The sequence below is a fragment of the Plasmodium inui genome (genome assembly GCF_000524495.1).
Source record: "Plasmodium inui San Antonio 1 unplaced genomic scaffold supercont1.19, whole genome shotgun sequence".
NCBI classification, from domain to species: domain Eukaryota; phylum Apicomplexa; class Aconoidasida; order Haemosporida; family Plasmodiidae; genus Plasmodium; species Plasmodium inui.
In genome coordinates, this window is record NW_008481853.1 from 226,470 (window position 1) to 249,281 (window position 22,812).

General features: G+C 45.2%; 3 protein-coding genes across 3 annotated transcripts; all 3 read right to left on the reverse strand.

Annotated features, from left to right (window-relative positions):
- Positions 1–202: 202 nt before the first annotated feature.
- C922_04044 (hypothetical protein) lies at positions 203–12,004 on the reverse strand (the record flags this gene model as incomplete). Its single annotated transcript, XM_008819629.1, has 2 exons — positions 203–9,208; positions 9,389–12,004. 2 exons carry the CDS (start codon positions 12,002–12,004, stop codon positions 203–205), a joined length of 11,622 nt encoding a protein of 3,873 aa, XP_008817851.1.
- A 6,750-nt stretch (positions 12,005–18,754) lies between these two features.
- C922_04045 (DNA repair protein RAD51) lies at positions 18,755–19,807 on the reverse strand (the record flags this gene model as incomplete). Its single annotated transcript, XM_008819630.1, has 1 exon — positions 18,755–19,807. One exon carries the CDS (start codon positions 19,805–19,807, stop codon positions 18,755–18,757), a length of 1,053 nt encoding a protein of 350 aa, XP_008817852.1.
- A 1,713-nt stretch (positions 19,808–21,520) lies between these two features.
- C922_04046 (hypothetical protein) lies at positions 21,521–22,364 on the reverse strand (the record flags this gene model as incomplete). The annotated part of the gene is made up of 3 exons (XM_008819631.1): positions 21,521–21,632; positions 21,860–21,964; positions 22,198–22,364. The coding sequence occupies 3 exons, from the start codon at positions 22,362–22,364 to the stop codon at positions 21,521–21,523; spliced, it is 384 nt and encodes a 127-aa protein (XP_008817853.1).
- Positions 22,365–22,812: the final 448 nt, after the last annotated feature.

A 22,812-nucleotide genomic window follows, 5' to 3' on the forward strand; every position in this document is an offset into this window, starting at 1 on the left:
GCATGCCTCACACCATGGGGAACACGTCCTCACAATATGCAGTATACACAAGTGATCGTCCAGAAAGACAGCGTACACCGCGCTGGGGGCAACTTCGGTGAAAAAAAAAAAAATATCCCCTCCGCCCCGGGTGCCCATTTGGCATTATTTGGTTGACTGATTTCCCCCCTGTGTGTATCTTCTCCTTACCGCGTACCTCCTATCAGATGACGCTCTTCATTTCGTCGATGGTGGCCGCATCGTAGAGCAAATGGTTCGTGTCATGCAATTCAATCGCCTTGATGAAATTCTTCGCGAGGGAAGGCAAGAGAGGGTAGTCCTCCTTGGTGCACTCATAACTGTTTTCGTCATTCTCCAGCATAAAGGCCTTCCAGCATGGCTTAAAAGATTCCAAGTCGATTTTATTTAACAGGACAATGGAGATGAGCCAGTCAAAATAATCGGCACTTTTTTCGACGTTCCTGTTGCAGGCGTATTTCTTAAGGGTAAGCTTTAAAATATTGGCTTGTAGTTTCTCATTAAATTTGGAGGGCACATTCAAGTTCTCGATTTTTCTGGTCAGCGTTTCCCATTCGTCTGATCCTGTGATTGTGGACAACTCCAGTATTTCGTTCACCTTGGGGAGGTACTCCTCGGTGAAGGCGTAGTCATCATTTGCGCCATTTGACCCTGCGTTGAGTGCTCCCGCCGTCTGGGCGCTCTTTTCTGCGCCGTCACTCGGGGAGCCCCTTCCGTCCGCGCTCACGGTTTGTGCGGCGATTTCTGAGGCGGAAGCGTCATGGGGCTGCTCCTCAGTTTTGCCCGTCGCATCATTCGCAGCGGCGTTAACGGTGCCACTTCCAACTGTAGTACCTCCCTCACCGCTATTCTTCAAGTTAACATTTCGCATGAAGAACTTGCCCTCATTGGCGCTGCCACTGTTTCCGCTCTTCTCCTTTACCGGGAACCTCGAATTTAGGTTGCTACAGAAGGCGCCTTCGCTGTTGCCATTGCCAGTGCCGCTGTTGCCATTGCCAGTGTCGCTGTTGCCATTGCTAGTGGCGTTGTTTCCCGCGCCACTCGCCGCGTTACCGCTATTACCGGTATTACCGCTTTCGTTATTCATAAAGGTCTGGAGGCTATTCTTGAAGGCGAAATGATTCTTGGACATCATGTCGAAGAAGCTGCCACTGGCATTGGATCCGACCTGGGATGCCCCAGCTGCACCGCCTACTCCTCCTACCCCTACACCTTTCATCATATCGTCGCCCATCACCTTTGACCCACTGGCATTTTTGGCCTTCATCAAATTTAGGGATAGCTTCTTCATATTTTTATTAGGGTCCGCATTTTTCGTCCCTCCACCGAGGTTCCTCATGTTCATCATGCTAAAGCCGGAATTGCTGTTGCTGCCGCTTCCGCTGCTGCCGAAGGCACCACCTCCGAGGTTACTACCCCCGCCAGTGTTGCTACTATTCATACCAAAATTGACGTTGCGAAGGAGATTGTTTCTCATATTGCTGAGACTGCTATTCATCTTGCTTTCGTGATAGTTACCCATGTGGCTGCTACTATTGAAGCTTCTGTTGCTTTGATCGATGTATTCTTTTAATATTTTGTCGTGTAACACACTGAGTGTGGTGGGTCCCTCCAATTTGTGAGCGAACTTCTTGTTCCACTTCTCATTTCTGTTGTCAATAACATCCTTAATGAGGCATCTAACACGGAAAGTAATGCTCTCATCATTTATCAGAGCGTGAAGAGTATTGTATAGCTCCTTCACTTTTTCCTGATTGGCTTTCTCATGTGTATCAAGAATTTCCCCCACGGTGTTCAGAAACATGCATAAAGCTTCCAAGTGTAGGTTTCCTTCATTGGTGTCATTTTTAGCAGAAATGTAGCTTTCCCTCTTCTCCAACAACTGCTTAATACAAACAAAGACAATCGGTATGGAGATGATTCCCGATTTTACTAGCTCCCCAACGAACAGCATATTTCCTCTAACCTTATTCTTGTGCATCTGCTCAAATTCGAACCTTTCCTCTTCATTCGTTAAGTGGCTTGGGTATTCTATCGGCTTGAGATTATTCTCAAAAGAATCTTGACATTGGTTAATTAGGATCTTCTTAAACTGAACAATGCTCTCGTCTTCCAACTTCATATTTTGGAAATGCACGTTCAATTTTTTACACAGCTGGACATACATCTGTACGAAGTGATGCTGTGTCACTGCCTTCTCGAAAACTAACTTCATCAACCCTATGATTTCTTCTAACTTTGTTATTCCTACTAGGATTATTTGTTCATATAGGAGGTCAAATTTTTCGAAAGTCAGTTTGTTAAGTATACCTCTCAACTTCCTCATCATACATGTGTACTTATCCGCTTTTAATTGATTTTGCTTCACAAGCCAAGCATTTTCTGCCACGCCTCTGCTGCTTCCTCCTCCGCTGTGGTTCTTATGTCTCCATGCATCTGGCGATTCAACAGCACGTGTCGAATCAAAGAATCCCTTCAATTTATCTCCGTCATTTTTTCTCCACTCCAGATTTGCCTGGCCCATCTTTCCTAACCCACCGACACTCGAATTGTGCGCATCGAGGGACCCGCTTCCAGATCCCATAACGCCTTTACCTCCGGCCCCTACCATGTTGTTACCTCCACTACTGTGATTCATGTCACCAAAATTGAGGTTCATATTAACTCCACCGTTTGCAAGGTGCCCACTATTGATCATGCCGTTCTTACCGCCTTGCCCATATCTCCACACATCATCGTTGTTCTTGCCTCCACTACCAGACATAATTCCGAACTGCTTGCCACTGCTAATGCCATGATTATTATTTCCACCCATGTAGTTATTACCCATGCCTGCGCTTCCACCACTTACGTGTCCGCCTCCTGCACCAGAGCTTCCAGCATTCATGTACCTCTTACTGTACATGCTATTCTTGCCCTCGTGTGCATGGGTACCAACACCCATGTGATTATTACTGTTCATTCCACTCGCGTCCATATGATTTATGTTGCAAGAACCCTCCATCATGGTGCTTCCCATTTTATGGGAATCCACATCGGGATTATAGGACAAGATAAAATTGAATCTCTCCTCTCCACTGTTCCACTTATTTCCGACAAAAATTTCGAGCAAATCAATTTTGGAATATATTTTACTCTTGCCCATTTTCTCCAGCTTCATCTGTTTCATTCGTTGTCTTTCCTTTTCCCTCTCTGACTCTTCATGATTTTTCTCATTCTGCGCTTCTACCTTTTCATTCGCTTTTTCGACTTCAATTTCGTCTGCTCTTTTTTCCAGCGAGTCTAGAAGCCCATCAGCATTGCTCTTGGGCTCTTCCTTCGGTTGTACCACTTTGCTTTCATCCATTTCCTCTTTCTCTGGTATCACTTCGTTTTCAGTTATTTCCTCTTTCTCTGGTATCACTTTGCCTTCACTGATTTGCTCCTTCGCTGGTATCACTTTGCTTTCACTCATTTGCTCTTTCTCGCCAACAGACGGGACCTCCTTTTCGCTGTTCAAGCTAGCTGGCTCGACATCCACGCTGCAGCTCATGCCGGTCATGCCGATCGTTCCGTCCATCTTCACGTCGACACTTGCCACCACATCGTCCGCCTTTTTCAGCATCGGATCCCTATCGCCTGCGCTTCCCACGATGGTGTCATTCTCGTTGTCCTTACTCGGGGCGTCAACTGTTCTCGTCACGTTGTCCTTACTTCCATCCCCTTTGCTCTTCTTCTCCTCCTGTAGGGCGACATCTGTCGCGCCTCCCCCAGTGGTCAGTTTTCCCTTGGCCCACTTCTTAATATCGCTAAAGAGTCCATACTTTTTCTTTCCTCCCGATTTGTTCTTTTCACTTTTTCCTATCGTCAAATCTTCATTCGACGATTTGGCTACTTTGACAGATTCTTCCGTGGCCATGGTAATGGCCGACTTGGTTTCCTCCTCCACGAGGCATTTTCCCGTTCCGGCATTTTCTTCCTTCCCTTCTACTCCCATTCCTTCTACTTCCTTAGCTTCTACTTTCCTTTCATTACTTACACTCTTCAATTCTCCCTTTTCCTTCACCGCGGGGCTGGTGTCATCCCCGCGTACATATTTCGCGTCTCCACTTGCCTCCGACATCTTACCATTGATTAGCACACTCAACCCGTCATTTTGCACACCTTGGGCGTTCATTTCTTTCTTTTCAGAGAAATGCTCACCTGCGGTAATTCTTTCGTGGGCCTCCTTCGCCTCTCCGATCTGGATACCATGGCGCTCTTCTACAGAGGTCACTACCTCCAGATTGCCCTCTGTATATTCTAATTTCATTTTCTCATACTTTGACAATCCATCTGGGAATACCTTTGCTGATCCCTCTTTCATTCCGTGCCTCTTTGCACCCTTCTCGCTCCAATCATCTGTGCGATGCATGGTACCGTCTGAGTCTGTTGGGGGAGAAAACTTGGCGATATTTCTGCTTCCACTGTCATCCGTTACGTTATTGTCACTTCCGATGATTTTGTTTCCCTCCACGATTTGGGCCTCTTCCCTATCATCCTTGGCAACGGGACTAAGTATCCTTTCTGCGCCCCCGTGAAATATTCTTTTGGGACTTTCCCTTTCTGGTCGGAGACTATCCGATTGGGGAGCGGCATCGGGACAGGCCTCAACGTGGAGGTCACCTTCGACTGCTACGACGGCTTTTACTGCTTCGACGGATTCGACTGCTTCGACGACTTCTTCCTCCTCCACAGCTGCATTACTCTTGCTCATTTTGTCTGCTTCGTCCTTTTGTTCCTCCATAATGCCGTCTCGCAATCCCTTCTTGGCTTCCCCGCCTCTGCGTTTGTGACAGGCGTCATCCGACCCTTCAGCCTCTGAAAGGGTGCCATTCTGATTAACCATTACATGGCCCATCATATCTTTCTCTTCCCTCCTGTTGGTGTCACCCTTTAGTGGCGTATCTGCTGCTGCTCCTGATGTGGCTCCTGATGTGGCTCCTGCTGTGGCTTCTCCTCCGAGTCGCCTGGAATCCCTCATATTGGATGCCGCACTTCCACCATCATATCCCTTTTTCATGTGTTCTTTCAGGTCGTTTCTTTTTCTCATTTCGCTTGCACCTCCACGGCCACTGTCCCTGCTGGTGCTGTTGCTACCATCATTGTGGTTACCACTGTTGAAATTTCTCTTCTCGTTAGTTTCGCCTCCTCGGGGGTGCACCGTCGTTCCTGATGGCTTGTCACGAATAGTGCTGTTCGAGTCATACCTCTTTCCACGCTGGTCTCTCCTCTTGGACGATTTATCTCCTTTATGATTCGATCCATGGTGCACACTCTTCCTATCGTTGTGGGACGATTCCGATTTAGTATTCTTGGCATCTCCTCCCCTCGGCTCCTTCGTTTCTTTCTTTGGCTTCCTCTTGGCCATTTCCGCAAAGGAGATCTTTCCGTCCCACACGGAGTTCTTCGAGTTAGAGTAGGTTGACACGGAGCGGTTGTCATGCGCACTGGAACTGACAGTTCCATTCACATTGGCATTGACATTTCCATTCACACTTCCATCCTGGTTCGCCGCCTGGTTGTGATACTCGCTTGACCCTTCTCCGTACTTATAGCTGCCTTCCTTGTTCATATCTGCGTTTTCCCCCTTTTTCATCTGCGTATTATTACCCTGCCCACAGCTACCCCCTCCAGCATGCGCGTTATTCTCATTGAGGCTGTCATTCTGGTAGTGGTCGTCTTTATTCCTGCCCGATTCGCTTCTTAACCCGTTTGTCCATTCGTTCGATAGATGGATCTTCTTAACACCGTCGTCCCTTCCAGCCCCTGCTGCTACTGCGGCTTCGTGATCATCCACCCGTTTTTCATACTCGGCATTTTTTCCTTCCCAGTTAGAATGCGCTTTGGTTCTTCCCTCGTATGCATGGTCCCTGCCTAGTTTCTTTACTGCATCTGATTGCTCCTCCCTCTCGGCATGTTTGCTGCTCCTAGTAGTGCCCCCAACGCTTTTTTGATGTTCTTGGGCCCTTCCTTTTTTCTCTATAGCCTCTTTGCGATCCTCACTCCTTCGCTTCATAACCTTCTCATTAATCTGCTTAATTTCGACATTTTGGATCTTCATTTTTTCTCTTTGTCGGTGAGAGGAATAAATATTTCCAGACGTGTTCATAACATTTCCACCACCACTTCGTCCTTCTGCTTTTCTCTCATTCACCATTTCGATCTTCTTCACACCTCCTCTACTGGCATTTTCGTACTTCATTTTGCTTCCCCTCTCTTTAATACTCTCCTTATCATGGTAACTAGTATTTTTACCGCTTCCGTAGGAGGTCAATTTCTTATTCTTAGCGTTATTACTCATCATATTATCGCTTCTATCTTCGTTCCCCTTTTTGCTGGATTTGCTATAAGGGACAACATTACTGCTGCTGCTCATTCCGATCATAACTTTGCTCACCATTCCTTTGTGTCTATCGGCTCTCTGCTCTTCCTCATCCTTTCTCTTCTTTCCATCCCTGCTACTTTGCGAATTACTGAGGGTTCTGGTTCCACTTTCGTGCCTCATATGCAACGGTCCATTGACGGCGGAACTGCCCCCTTTTGAGTACCCTCCTGCTGCGCCGCTTTCATTATTGTGGCCTCGACCTTTCGCATTGTTATAAGCGCTGCTGCTTCGATCTCTCACCCCAGATGCGCCTCCCATGGCACGGTGACCACTGCTTCCCCTGTCTGCGTTACCACCATCGTGGTGTTTCAAATTAGCATTCGCCACGGAAGTTGGTCCAGAAACACCGCCTCGCCCAGTATCGTGATTACTTTCACTCTCCTGTTTTCCGTTCAAGATGCTTTTCTCTCCTTTCTTTTTAGTGGGATTCATTTTGGCAATCTTTACCCAGGAAGAAAATTCCGTGTTGTTCTTCTTATCATAATTTTTCGCATTTTTCCCATTGGCATAACTTTCCTTTTTGTTGCTGCTCATCGCATTTTCGTCGTAGTTGTTCTTGGGGTAGGGGCCACTCACCCCCTCGATACCTCCTCCAACACGTGGCAGATTCTTACCATTCACGCTATGCTTATTTGTAACTACCCCCTGATCATTCGTATTCGAAAGGGTGAAATTACTTCCACTTCCTCCCGTAGGTGTGGATCCCACTTTCACCGTCGAACCCTTTGTCGCTCCTCCAGATCCTGCTACCATGTTGCTATCCTTCTCCTTAAACTTCTTATCATCTTCATTTTTTAATTTCTTTTCATTTGCACCCTTGCCTCCTTCGGCATTCCTCATGTGTCCCACTCGCTTGTCCACATTGCTATGGTATTTTGCACTACTTGTGTTGTAACTTCCCTGCTGCTTGTTGTTGCCAAGGTGGGGTTGCTGACTACCCATACTGCCGCTATTCGAATGTCCGAGCATATCGCTATATGGCTTCTTCACATGCACATCAGCATTTTTTGTGCCCCCCTTATTGTTATCCTTAGGTACATCCTTCTTCGATCCTGCTACGGCCCCTCCGATGTGATTGTAGCTGCCTTTCTCTTCACTCATTTTGTTACTTGCGTAATTTTTGCCCCCTCTATAATCTTCCTTATTTTTTTCATGCTTGTTAAAGGATCTCTTCTCCCCTGCTGCTGTTGCCGTTCCATGGTTGCTGCTGGACACATCGGCATGGGTGGAGCAGACCACATTGTTCGAATTGTTACTGTTGTTGCTGACTTTGTTCCTAGCATTACTGGCGTTATTAACGTTACTGTATCCTCCCGCTTTTCCCTTAAAGGAGCCCTTACCCCCTTCGTTGGTGCTACCATCGTAGTGGAGAAGCTTATTTGCATTCGTGTCGTCTAAATTTTCCTTCACGCCGCCACCCAAATCGGACTCCTTCTGGTGCAGAGCACTACTCATATTATTGTTACTATTCGTGTTATTGCTAGCTGAACCAGTCGACAAAATGACGTTGTTATTATTATTGCCCGTCAATCCTTTACCAAAATAGCTGTTGCTCGCTGGAGATGAAGTCGCCCCAGGGGTTGCTGTTGTAGTCGCGTTTCCCTTTTCGTCCCTTCCGTAGAGCACTTCCTGTTTTGCTCCCTTTGCACTGACGTATACATTTTTCGATCCACTAACGGCGATAACATGACTGGTGTTGTTCCCAGAATGGGCATTCAAATTCACGTTCATGTTGTTTGCTCCACTTCCACTGTACTTGCTGCCTTTCTTGCTGTCCTGTTTACCATAGGAAGTCAAAACGGACGACACTCCTCCGCTACCGCTACCAGCAGCAGAGCCAGCATTGTTAGCTATCATGTTGTTACTATTACTGGTGTTGCCTTTCACTCCTCCTTTGCTATCTCGATGGGCACCTGACTTCCCGCTGTTGTTATTATTACTTCCACCTGCATTGTTCATGCCCCTTTCGCTGTATGTACTATTTCGCTTCTGCTGCTTGGTAACTACTGCTCCACCAATCGGTCCGCCTATTCCCTCCATGGTATTTACCATCATGTTGTGATTCATTTGCATACTCCCCATGTGCATTCCTCCTGGGGTGATGTTCCCCATGGCAGCTGCACCGGCAGCTCCTCCTACCCCCATGACGTTGTTCATCTGATTCATATGGTGATGCGACAAGGGAGTCACATTAGCCGCATTTATATTGGTCATATGCAACGGTCCATTTATACACATCATACTGCCATTTGCATTCATACCTAGGTTGTTTCCTAATCCTGGGGTTAGGTGCATTCCGCTTGTACTGCTGCTTCCACTGTTGTTAGTGCCATTATTGACGCTAATGTTTGGACCTGCGTTTGCAGCGCCGGCAGTTACGCTATTTTTATTACTTCCAGCATTCTCGCCAGTAGGAAGTAGGTTACCAGTGCCGCTACCATTAACATTATGCGTTGGGCTGAAGTTTCCGTATCCGTACGTAATGCCCCCCGCAGCCGCGGCACCTCCAATTACATTACTCATGTTACTCATATTACTCATGTTGCTAATGTTACTGTTATTGTTACTGACGCTATGCTCGAAGTTGGTATCAGTGAGGTTACTCCCCCCGGCGTGCATCGTGCCCATGTTGAAATGGTTAAAGAGGTTTCGTCTGTTCGGCTGGGCCACATGATTATACGAGAGTTTTAAAGGCGGAGCTGCGCTGCCCAAATTTCCCGAGGTGCCCGAAATGAAGTGTGCTTCCAAAGGGGCAGTCAAATTTAATGGGCCATTATGCTGTAACTGGGGGGGTGGCGGATGGGTAGGTAAGCCACATGACATAAAACTGTATGGATTAATGTTCATCGTTCCGTTCTTCGACGACGATAATGCAGTCGTGTTACTTCCAATCAGATTTGTATTGTTGCCAAAGGAACCATACACAGAAGGGGGAGGCTGTGCGAAGGGAAAATCAGGATGGACCGTCCCCGATCCTAACGAGTTTCTATAGGACATTGGAGTAAATAATGACTGAGGGGGGGGTCCTCCAGATAAAGCATTCGGGTGAGGGTGATGAGGATGATGTGGATGTGCATGCGGATGGTTATTCATTAAGTAGGGGTTGCTGACGTAAAAATTGTGTGGATGCATCATGGATCCATTTGAATGAAAAGTTTGATGATGTCCAGCATTATGTGGGTCTATCGTGTGAAATGGGGAAGGACCGGAATTTTCCGACCCCTTGATAAAGTTGTTATTAGCTCTCATATTCTTCATTGCAGGTAGCATCCCACTTTGATTTAAAAAGTTAGAATCGGTTCCAGTGTTATTTATTCCTGCTTTTCCTACTATAGCAGTCCCTGCTGAGTCATGCATCATGCTGGACGAAGTGGGCGTCACGTTATTTTCATGATCACTCGAAGTGGCATTATTAAGATTATTCCCCATCTTCGAACTGCTCACCGATTTATTACCTGCGTTATTGTTTATATTCAGCCCACTCGTGGCAGAAACACCACCACTGGGAAGACGATTCCCCTTGTCATTATTTCGAGTATCCATATTACTCAGATTATTCACTTGGGGTAACATTACACCAACATTATTGGGAATGGTTAAACTGATGCCACCATTCGATGCTGACATATGACTGGAATTCGCTAAGTTTAGCAGATCACCTGGACCATGGCCCATTCCACCAAGAGGGCTTAACAACGGGTTAGGAGTCATCATACTATTGCTTCCCTGTGCAGCCAAACTATTAATCAGTCCATTCGTTGCTACTCCTCCGAAGGCTCCATTGGACATATCTTGATAGTAATGGTTCCACATTAAATTGTTGAAAGATAAGCCTCCTTGCATTCCTTTGGTTGATGGCACAAACTCAGGTGCATCTGCGTTTAGTGAACTAACTGGCGCAGAGCCATTGCTAATGCTCGATTTTGGGGACGACACGGAATGCCCTTTGACGCTGCCATTTTTCCCTTCAACGCTGTAACTGTTTTTTTTTTTCTTCCCATTCTCACTGTTATTATTACTTCGGTTAGCGGCATCTGCATTTTTGCTACTACTCTGTTCGTTCTTCTGATCGTTGTTCTGATTATCACTGTTTTCATTTTTCCTCGTGTCCTCCACGCTCTTCCCCTTGTTGGGGTTCTCCAAATCGCCGCTACCTTCACCGGTACCTTCACCGCTTCCCGCGTCATGATGGCTGTTCTTCCTGTGTTTATCCCCGTCGTTTTCGCCATCTTCTCCGCTGTTGCTGCGTCGCGCGTTTCCGCCTCCACCGTTATTGCCACTTCCACCGTTATTGCCACTTCCGCTGTTATTGTTACTTCCGCTGTTATTGTTACTTCCGCCATGGTTACTGCTTCCCCCATTGCTGCCGCTGTTGGCGTTTTCCCCGCTATTACTGTCATCGTTCCTACCACTACCGCTGGCATTGCCGCTCGCACCTTCACTCGCGCTGTGGCTGCTCCTCCCGTGGTTTTTATTGCCCTCCTCCGAGAGTCCAATTCGGAACTGGTCGCCTTCTTTACGCGTGACACCTTCACAGCCTGCCGCTTCATCGCTGCAATTATTGCGTCCAGATTCCTTCGGGGTGTCCTGCTTGCAATGGGTCGTTTCATTCGGGTGCCCTTCGCTGCCCTCTATCAGGTCTGCATACGCAGAAACGTTATTCATTTTGACATTACTTTCGGTGACTGGATTAAACTTGGACACATCCGCGCAAGCTTCGCTGGTGGCATTAGCGCTGTTTACGCGCGTAGAGTCATAAACGACGTTGGAGTAATTCTGGTCGCCCGCGCCACTTTGGCTGTAACACACTGGCGCGTCGTTATTCTTGGACTCACTAGCTGCATCGATAGAGGCGTCCGCAGTGGGGCTGCTTCCATTGGGGAAGCTTACACTGGGGCTGTCTCCACTGGGGCACTTTGCTCCTGGGTCCATGGTCTCCTGATCCCGGGATTCCTTTCTGGCGAGTTCACGTTCTTTCGCATCACTGGGAGAATCCGCGCCGGATCCACTGACATCACCGCGGCTGTCTCCTGCCGAAGTTGACTTCACCTCGCTGGCAGGAATCACCTCGAAATTATGAAGTGTAATGCTTCCTTTGAGGCTTCCCACATCGTCAACATTGCGCATAAACGTTTCTTCACTCACTCGGACGTCTTTTTCGCCCTTCGCATCTTCCTCCTTTTGCACCAACATTTCACAATTACCATTTGGGCAGTGCCTACCATGAGCCTGGTCATAATCTTTACTCACTACAGAAATGGATGTTCCTTCTGTCATGTCGGTGGAGTTACTTACGTTTTTTTGACTAACGGATTGGGCTTCTGTAGCAATGTTTATCTCGGCAGGACAAATATTGCAATCGCTGCTACTTTCCATGTCATCTTTGAAGGTGGCACTACTTACATGGTCGTCATTAATTACATTCCCATTTTCATATATGCCACTTGTAGTACCTTCATTGGTTTGCTCCCTGCAGCCAGGACTGCCGCTACCACTGTAGGCACTTCTATTCATAATTCCGTTCATCCTACTTCTATTATACTCAGGTAAATCGGTGCTTACAATTATGTCGCTTTGCATCTTTGCCTACAATTTGAGACTATTCAGAGATTCGGGTATAAAAATCTCTCCTTCGATTAAGGTGCTAAACGTGTGTAGGCTCGTGGAGGTACAAACACACCGTCACAATATGCAACCGTACCGGTAGAAGACACCCAGTGCGCAACAATAACATACAACATAAATGCTCGCTCTGTAAACTGTATCTTCATATGTACGCACACGCCTTCCACAATCCTGGGGCACACACCACACCTATTCGTTCACTGGCTTGGGTCCTGCTGAAATGGAAAAAGTGGTTGCAATTATGATGCGTTGTAGATATGATGGGTTGTAAGCTATGATCAAGGGGAAATGGTTAATCCAAAGGAGGAGGCACACATATGCGCGTGCTACATGCGATGGAAAAAAAACGAATGCCTCGCTAGGTAAACCAACGTCGACTATACAGCCCACATATATAGTGCATACATAAGGGGTTGAGCCACTTTCGCGTAATGCCGCTGAGGATCACGCTCGCATTCCTACGTTTTCGCAAAAGTGTACACTACAATTGTGCTTCTACTCAGCATATAAATGGGCACACGCAGCGAGGTATAGATATAACTACTGTGCACTCTCGAAAGGATAAGCACAAAATGGGAACTACTCAGTAGGGTCTACTAAAACGGGCGAAACATCACTAGGGCAACTTTTACTCCTCACGTTAAAATATGTTGACAATAATTAGAGTGTGAAATAGGGCGGGAGGGTACAGATGCAAGTGGGGCGGGTGCCACAGTTTTGGGCGCAATTGGGGGAGGATAACACATAACACACTCTGAGAAGGCACATTTGGGCGGATTGCCCCGTATGCACACAAATTGACAATCACAGCTACGAAGGCGCAGCTACGAAAGCGCAGCTAAGAAGGCATAATAATTACACACTGCTGAGAGACGTCCCCGAAAACACTTAAAAGAAATAAAAAAAAGGATGATAAAACAAAAGGCGGAACTGCATATGTAGGGAGATTACATTCACTACGATGCGGTGTTCTCTTCATATATCGGCATTAGCAAGAACGCAGCGGCAACTACACAGGTGGAGTGAACGCACGGCTTACAGGGGTAACGCACAGGCACACGTCTACGCTTGAAGTAGTCTCAGTGCACTGCTACACTCATATGCAACAGAAACTTCCACGAGGAAGGAGCTTTATAGAGATCAGGAAGCGACGTCAATATGTAACTCACCTCACCGAGAAAGAAAAAAAAAAGTTTCTCCCTAACAATAGATTAAATGATAAACATTAAACGAACAAGGCACTGGGGGATGAAGGGTGACTCCCGCTACAATGTCGAGTCGTCCTCAATACAAAATGGAACGCACAAGTGATATTTTAAAATCAAAAGTGGTGGACGTCCCCGGGTGGGGGGTTCTCTCTCTGTGTAATTTATGCACAGGGGGGACGACCATCCAATGGTCTCAATGGCCCCAATGGTCCCAGTGGCCCTAACGACAGAGGCTCAAATTAGCGTGCACACAAAAATGAAGGCAAAAAATCACATGTACAGGAATATCCCTAAGTAGCATTATGTAGGTATACATCTGTACGGCGCAATGATGAGGCAGAAAGTTGCCCCTCACGATAATTAAAACTGTTAATATGTAGACACTTCTAATGTGAGCAAACGGTAGCATCGGCATGTATTTCCCGTTCCGGATTGGTCGATTCCTAGTCCGTCGACGCGAGGCATGTAACCAGTGCCGTGGGAGTAACGCATGTGCATTATGGTAAGCAAAATGAGCAGGCACACACAGACACACACACATACGGACGTAAGGAGGTAACTATGCATGTATTTCCACACAGGCGGCATACACACAAACGAGTAACTCGTTTTATTAATCTTACCTGAGTGAACACTACTTTGGGGAGAGCCTTGTGCAGGTGCGTCAATGCAGCTAATTCTGCTGATGCTGCTAAGGCTGATTACGCTAGGTATGCTACGTGCGCTATGTACGCTGCTTGCGCTTCTTATTCTGCTTCTGACGGTGGGGCTTCACATGTATTCCGGTTCCTTTTTAACCTCTTAAGTTTTTGTGGTTCGCGTGGGGGCGCGCTGCAAATGAGTCCTTCGATTGTCCAATTCGCCTAGGCATAGGTCGTTAGGCGGGAGGGTGTCTATGCGTATAAGTGGGCGAGAGGATTATCGTTCTTGCACCAATGTTCACGCGTGCACATACGTCCGTATACATGCGTCTGTGCGTAGGTGTATATATTTGTACACACACGTGGGCGGTGAATTGGGCGTGATAAGCCGCCACGTAAAAACACAAGGCATGCACAAATTAAAAGGGGGCAGAAGATAAAATGTACTTTGACATAAATAACATTAGAAATATGATTTTTTTTTTTTTTTTCCTTTTTTCTCCTAATCATACGTGTAAACAAAAACTGTGATGACTATTTGAGTGTTAAAATAACAGGCGTCTCAACACGTGGGCGTTAAGCAAAAAGTACAAGTAGTGGCTATATCTGCTTGCGCTTTCACTTGCGATTGTGTGTGCACATGCGTACGTGGGTTATTACATTGATCTGTAAAAACGTTTACGTGGGAATGTAACAATCACGCGTGGAATGTAAAGTCATAATGGAGAATATGAAGGGGAAGAAAAAATAGAGGAGGGGCTTGATACAACTGCTGCTGCTTACAACTGATGCTTACAATTTCTGCTTACAATTGCTTCCTACAACTGATGCTTACAATTGCTTCCTACAACTGATGCTTACAATTGCTTCCTACAACTGATGCTTACAATTGCTTCCTACAACTGCTGCTTATGCTGGTAACAAGAAAGGCAAGTAGCAGAGGGGGGAATGAATAAAAGGGAGCACGGGTCGAATGGCCCAAATTGTGTAAAAGTGAAGAAATATGGTGAAAATTCGCAGTGTTCGCCTTTACATGCAGATCCGTACAACATACACAAATGTAGCTGGGCGCATGCGTAAAGTGGGGAAGAGCACAGATGATGTCGTTTCCGTCGCTTCGGTCGTTTTGATCGTTTTGATCGTTTTGGTCGCTTTCAAGAAGATGGTCCCGTAAAGGAGCTATCTCAGTGTGCTTTAAATAAATAAGCGTTAAAATGTTTCCCCTTCCATCGATGAACAAATTGGCATAGGGGGGGTAACAAGCATATAGAGGGTTGCTCCGCGCAATATATACGCCGTCGGTCGGGGTCGGCTGATCAGTCGCACCTCCTGTGCCGTACCGTCAGGGGCTTTATGGCTGAAGGAGTTTCTTCACCTTGGCCTTCTTGCACAGGTACAATACGGTTCGTGCTCGCTGGAGGAGTCTATATGTAATTATATATATAACCGTTCCAACGTGTAATGTATGCATATGCTTCTACATAGGTATGCACAGATTGTACGCTTCCATCCGCTTGCGCGTGTTCGTATGCGCTCAGCTCAGGAACCTTTTATCCGCTCACAATGCGATAACATTAACATGCATATTTTTCCGCGTAAAATTTTTGAGCGCTTATCCACCCATGAACAAAAATATGCTTTCACAAGTAACGAATGTGCGTCATGCGAAAACGAAGGAGAAAATGAAAATTAACGTGAAAATGAGTACGGAGTACGTCGCGCAAGATGGGGGGAACGTATCTTACGTACGTATGTTTTACATTTACATACATGCTATATTTATGTACATAATTATACACGTACAAATACATGCTTATATGCGTACGTACTTATAGCAAGTAAGTAATATATAAATGCTTAAATATCCATATATGTGGATTAAACAGGTTTACATATGTATATATGCATATACATAAACAGTTTGCTTGTTTTATTCATACTCTTATATGTTTATATTTATGTGATTTTTTTTTTTTTCTTTTTTTTTCCCTAATTTGTTTTTCTTGCGTTAATTTTTTTTTTTTTTTTTTTTTTACATATGCCTTAAGAATTCTCTATCTCTATATTTTTTGGGAATTTTTTTGTCATTTTGGGAATTTTGCCATTTTGACACATTTGGCATTTTTCTTTTTCCCTTATATCTTTATGGTATACACTGCCTTAGTGGAGGGAAAAGAAAAAAATGGTTTGACTTGGCCGGCTTTTCATTTTGCCCTTCTGCGATTTGGTCGTACCCGTCGGTTTTGCGGGATGTATTAACTCCCCAAACCGTATGGGCGTTGCGCACGTACAAAATTGTGTACGGATAAATGTACGTATAAAACATACGTATGCAAAACGCGACGCATACGTAGGTTTTAGATGCTGCCAATTCGCGCGGAACAGAGCGGTTTTATTTTCATTTTATTTTACCGCCCCAGGCCCCTTTTTGGTGACCCAACGACATGCAAAAAGGCGTACCAAAAAGGCGTACCATAAAGGCGTACAAAAAAGGCGTACCATAAAGGCGTACAAAAAAGGCGTACCAAAAAGGAGTACCGAAAAGGCGTACAGAAATGAATGCCAGAAGGTATACCAGAACGGGTTATTATACCCCCAAATGTATCGCGCGCATACGCAACTAAAAGGGCATGTGCCTTTATATTTACACGCATACACTCGTCGTCTCTATGCGAAAGCGCGTATTTTCGCTGACAACCCTATCCGCTTCATTTTATGCGCCAAGGAAAGCTGCCTCAACTCAGCGGTATAGTCACAAGTCAATTTCGCTACATTTCCTGGCGCGCGTAGGCTGGCAGGTCGGAACGTGTTTTCCGCGCGCATTTTCCCCCCGCTTTGCTACGCCAACGGTACATGCATGTGTTCAGGCCAACCTCTCATATGTGCCATCCACGCGGGAGTGCTTCCCCCATTTTGTAGAGCATCATAGTCGTATAAATAAAATATGTCAGGGGACAAATACGGTGGGTGAAGTAAGCCCTTTCGCCTCCACGGCTTGTTCGCGAGCAACGCTAGGGTTGTCAGGTTTGGCAGATACTTCAGCATACACCGCTAACATCTGTAGGCGCAAGAGTCGTGTCAGGGTGCGAATTTTAACCCAAAGGCATGTCCCATCGGCAGGCTTTTCTCACCATTTACGCTAACGCAAAGGAAATGTATATGTGATGCGCAGTAAAATTTAATCCTGTGTTATTGATTCCCGAACGTAACCATCAGAGTGACAGAATTCTGTTAACCCCTTTTGAAATGCATATACCAGCGACGCGGCATATTCAGGTGCGGATAAAAAACACACCCGTATATTGGTGTTCCATGTATGTACCTTTTTTATCCATTTCGGTTATCCCCCATGTAGAAAAATACGAGGGAAATGCGATGGTCAGGTCGGAAATTATATCCCTTGCAACTCCCCTGCAACAATGCTAGTAGGGACCGACGAGCGAAGGTGTACTCAATCCCTTTGCCGCATCTTGAAAAACGATCACGGGGACCGAGTGGAAAGATATACCCATTTTTATAAACCAACGTGTAGCAGGTATTATCTATCCCCATTTTTTTTGCGGCCTATTATCACCATTTCCACTCCAGATGTTTGGTGAAAAAAAAGGGAAGAAATTATCTTCATTTTCCAAGTGCATCAAAAAGGAACAATACACAAAGCACATCCACATCTTCACTTCCTCACGTCAGCAAAACACCTGCGCGCAATTTTTCTCTGAGCAGAGATCCCCACGAGAAGCTTCCCTACCTTCCAAACTATACATTTTGCATCGAAAGATAATGCACATAAAGGTTGTCACCTGCGATTACCTTTTTTGTAACAAATGTTCCAACGACCTTACGCCGACCCAATTTGTAACCCCGTTTGAAAACACCCCTCTCCTTCACATGGCAAAGTCAGACGTGTGCAGACACGTAGGGTTTAAAAAAAAAAAAAACATAACATAGCATAACATAGCATAACATAACATAGCGTAACATAACATAGCATAACATAACTCGGCCTAACGTATGCTGCGCCGATGCACCTCTGTACGTGCAGACGTACAAACCAAGGGAGACATATCTCCGCCTTCTCCTCCCTCGTACAAGCAGCGTTAAGAACAGTTAGCACACCAGAAATGCCCAAAAGTAGCAAGTCCAAAGGAACGACCTGTGTGCGACCTTAGGTGGCGCATTTTGCAAAACGTGACGAATTACTACTTACCATAATGGTGTCATTACAACGAAAAAAAAAAAAAAAAAGTTGTCCTATCTTTGTTAGCAAAAAAAATTAATTAGTAGAGAGTAGGGGAAAGAAAAAACAAAGTGGCTGTATTGCGCCTGCTTTGTGCCTTCTTTTTCGTGGCATGCTTATTCCCCCTTCTCAATTGTGAAGGGCATGAACAAAAAGGCGTTTTGTTTTTTTTTTCTCTGCATTTCTGGAGCACTTCTTTTCACAGTTTAAAAAAGAAACACTAATTAAGTGCTAGTAAAACAAAAGTAAAACAATAATAACGTGGTTCATTAAAAAGCAACAGGGTATGGTTTACAGTCGGATGCATAAAACCTTCACATAGATCTCAAATCTGGATCATAATAATGAAACACACACGTACATGCACAACGTAGATCGAAAAAAATGTGCATTTGCAAGAACTAGTGCGCGGGGAAGTCTGCACATGCACGCCCCAATGTGGCTATCTCAATGTAGCTATCTCAATGTGGCTATCTCAATGTAGCTATCTCAATGTGGCTATCTCAATGTAGCTATCTCAATGTGGCTATCTCAATGTGTCTATCCCAATGTGTCTACCCCAATGTGGCTACCCCAATGTGAACATCTCCACACATCGCGCCTCCGCCGCACAGCTGTCTCACTTCTCCTCGTAGTCAGCTATGCCCCCCTCCGTGATGGCGAACACGGCCTCACCCTCCGGAAGCACCGGCGAATCGTATATTTTGCAAATCCTGCTTTCGCCTCTTCCCTTTCGCAAGTAGAGTCGCGTCTGGCTAGCATGCGCTATGATGTTCCCCCCTATCGGGATTTTCTCATGCCCTCCGAACATGCTCATCGCATCGACCTTCGCCACCACCTGGTTCGTTATGATAACAGCAACGCCATAAATATCGGCAATTCTTTGTAATCCTCTTAAAAACCTGCACAGGTGGGACTGCCTACTGGCTAGCTCACCTCTACCTATGTATTCCGATCGATACAACGCCGTGGCCGAGTCCACAATTAACAAAGCAAACCTGGTATCAGCCATCATTGCACTTGCATCTATCAATAATTCTGTCTGGTGGTCACAATTGTACGCCTTTGCATAGGCTATATTATTTAAGCAATCGGTTGGGTGCAACCCGTATCTCTTGGCTATAGCTACAATGCGTTCTGGACGGAAAGTTCCTTCTGTGTCTATCCATAGGCATTTGCCTTCTCCACCGGATTGCTCGATTGGTAACTGGCACGTTATAGCTAATGTGTGACATAGCTGACTTTTCCCTGTACGAAATTCTCCAAATAATTCCGTTATCCCTCCAGTTTCTACGCCACCCTTTAGTAAAGAATCTAACTGCTTCGACCCCGTTGTGAATTTGATTAAATTTTGCCTGGCATCATGATAATCAATGGCATTACAGAAGCCAGAGTTACACAATTCTTTACATGCTTTTTTTAACTTCTCCGCCTTTTGTTCACTTATGCCTTTTATTGCACATAACGTGCGCATAGGAGCATACGCTACGCACTCCACTGTCTGTAGTCCTCCTTCCTTGAGTAACTCCAAATCCCTTTTTACGAATCCCTTCGCCAGTAGCTGTTCAATCTTTAGGGGCCCTGAGTACAGGTGCTCCTCTTCTATTTCGTCCACAGTATTGTTATTCGGAATTTTGTGCGTCGCATCTTCCTTCGGGTTGGCCGGTTTCATTGTTAGACATAAAGGGGGGGGAGAAGAAGTTGTCCGCGGGGGGAGGTGCGCGCGCGGGTTAAGAAGTTAAACGAAAGTGATTAAAACTCAGCAAATTTGAGAAAAAATATGCAAAACTACACAAAATTTAACAGCGCTGAATGAAGCAAAAATGAATGGTATGCCGCGCGACTGGCGCGATACTCCCCTTCGTGAGGTGAAATAATTTTCAGTTCCCGCAGAGAACTGGGCGACAGGCTACACAAACGGAAGCAGTCGAGACCCCACGTGATATAATTTCCCATGGAGTTTCTTCCCCCTCCTTAAAGGAAAAGCTTCTCCCTCCTTTTATTCTATTTACCATTCACCAACTGTATACTCTCTTTCGTCACGTTCAAAATGATGATACAGCAAAGTTAATTGTCAACTCATCATGAACACATACGCTTAACAATGGTTGGCAAAGGAAAAAGAAAAAACAAACTTTAACGTTGTAAATAAAATTAAAAAAACGTGCGATTAAAATGTTGACAATAACGTAACACTCCAATGTTGAAAATAATAATAAAATAAGGGGTGTAAATTAAACAAAGCAAAATGAAGCAAAAGTATGACGCAATCAGAAGGCATACAGAAAATGGAACAGCTATTTTTCATTTTTTTTTTTTCTTTTTTTTTTTTTTCTTTTTTTCCCCATTTTGAACATTTATGCAAAATATACCTGACTTGTTCAGAATTTTGTTCTCAAAATGGAGTTTCACTCTCGAACACACATGCGTTTTCCACTAAATGTGTAACTTCTCATCCGTTTTGTTCAGAAAGAAAAAAAATGAAGCGAATTGAAATGTTGCATGGCTAGCACTGTTCAGGCTTAAGAGTGGAACAAAAATCAAAACGGCGTGTAAGAGTTTTTTTTTATTGCTTCACTTTATTGAACGTAGAACGGGTATGCAAATGTAGGGGTAAACGAACGCTCCACTGGAGTGTAAAATGACCCCTAATAACGGTTTATTTTGGGCGCTTTTGCCGAGAACCTATACACATGCTGGGCATACACGTTCATTTGTTGCGTAAATTGTGACGTGTACGGGGAGACATACCAATTTTGCGCAGTGGAAGGCTTAAGGGGTTAAATGCGCGTCACTATATGAGTACCAGCAGACGTATGTGTACAGATATACACACACACAGAAGCTTGCACAAAGTGGAAAATGTTTTCTTTTCCATCGAAGGAAACGCAAAAAAGGGGGTTTACTTAAACGAATCCGTTGAATTGGCTAAATCGGATGAATAGGTTGAGTCGATGAATCTGCAAAGCCGTCCACCGGCTGAGGCACCCTTTAAGAGATCTTCGAGACAGGTCAAGCCAAATTTGAAATAGCTCTCATCAGCTGCAGTACCGGAGAAAGAAAGAAACAAAAACTTGTCATCATTATAAACACGCGAACTTAAACTAAAATGTACTATTCATAAAAGCGCACAGTGAGGAATGGAATTCTCAGCGTAATTACTATTTGTATGTGAGCCTTGACCCGCGATATCTGCTTGTTCCAGTAGGCCACTTTGCTGCAAAGGGGTGCAAAGGGCACATCATTGTTAGGGGGGTAGCGAAATGGCTCGTAAAAAAGGTGAAAACTATTAAAAAAAAGCACCTCCCCCAGGGTACATAAAACGTTTCATGCATAATCCGGATGTAGACCCACGCGTCTACACTCGTGTAACATCTCTCTGCCCTCACTCCTCGTAAAGATTTATCTTCTTTTTCAAGAATACGATGGCGTCCTCGAGGGACATCTCCAAATAAAACTCATATCCTATTTGGATGAAAATTTTGTTCTTGTCTAATCTGCCCATGGGGGAAATGTTCGTGCGGCATGTGTGATGGTATAGATAGGTAATACTCCGGTGAGGTAATACGCAAATTCTGCGCGAGTGATTGAGTGTATGCCCCAAAAGTGATGACACACACATGCGGGTTCCTTCTCCGCATATATTCTTGTAGAGCAACGACGGACGTGCTCCCTCTGGGTCGTCTCTTCGTCCCCTTCTCTCGCCCCTTTCTCCATTCATTACATATCGGCATAAACGTAACTGTCGCATCCCAGTAAGGTAAGCGTCTCGATTTCCTTCTGATCCTTCATGTTAATGAAAAGTTTAAGATTTTCAACGAGGATTTCCCTGGGGGGGTAACGTGTCGCCGATGTTAGCTAAATGTGCTGGGGGTTAGGCCAATCGGGCTAGACATATAAGCGGCCATGCTATGCATTTTCATATCGGGGGATGCATCCCCCTAAGTGAAAATGGCACTCAATGTGAATACAAAATAAATGCAAACGTATGTGGGGTGTATGCGCAAATGGACAGATCATTCCGCCTCAGGGATGAAGGGAGCTTTTCATTGGCTAACTCACATGTCAAAAATGTCCTGGAGAATCTCATCCCTCCTTTTTTGTCGTTCCCTAAGTTTCTCGTGCAGCACATCATCGATAAAACTTTCGCTCTTCAGAATTAGCTTTTTAAAATCCTCTCTATTTTCCTCATTTATTGCAGCGTTCCCTAATGCTTCGTAGAAATTCATTTTGCTTGCATTTTACTCTTTTGTGGGCTCCGAGTGGGTGGGGTCAATTAACTTGTTCGACGTGGCGTGGCCAAAAAGGATCAATGACAAATGGGAAAGGAAGACCAGGGTGTATACACCGTTAACCACAAGGTAGCGTTTTTTTTTCCTGTGCGGTTCCTTAACTAACGCGCTAGTCCTATGGTGTTGCGCCGCTTTTACGAAGCTACTATTATTTTACCGTCACGTTCAGCGCCACCCCTACCTCTCTTTGCACTCTGTTTACACTTTTTTTCCTTTTTTTTTTGAATTAAAAAATTTTACGTTTTTACCAAAATGGGCTCTTCTTCAAAAAGGGAGAAGATCAATAAAGAGTGTTGCCCGACTGTCACATAAAAAAAAAAAAAAAAAAATGAAATCAACGAAACCTGCCTAAGGTTGGGGCGGGCACAGGAGAGGAAACGCCACG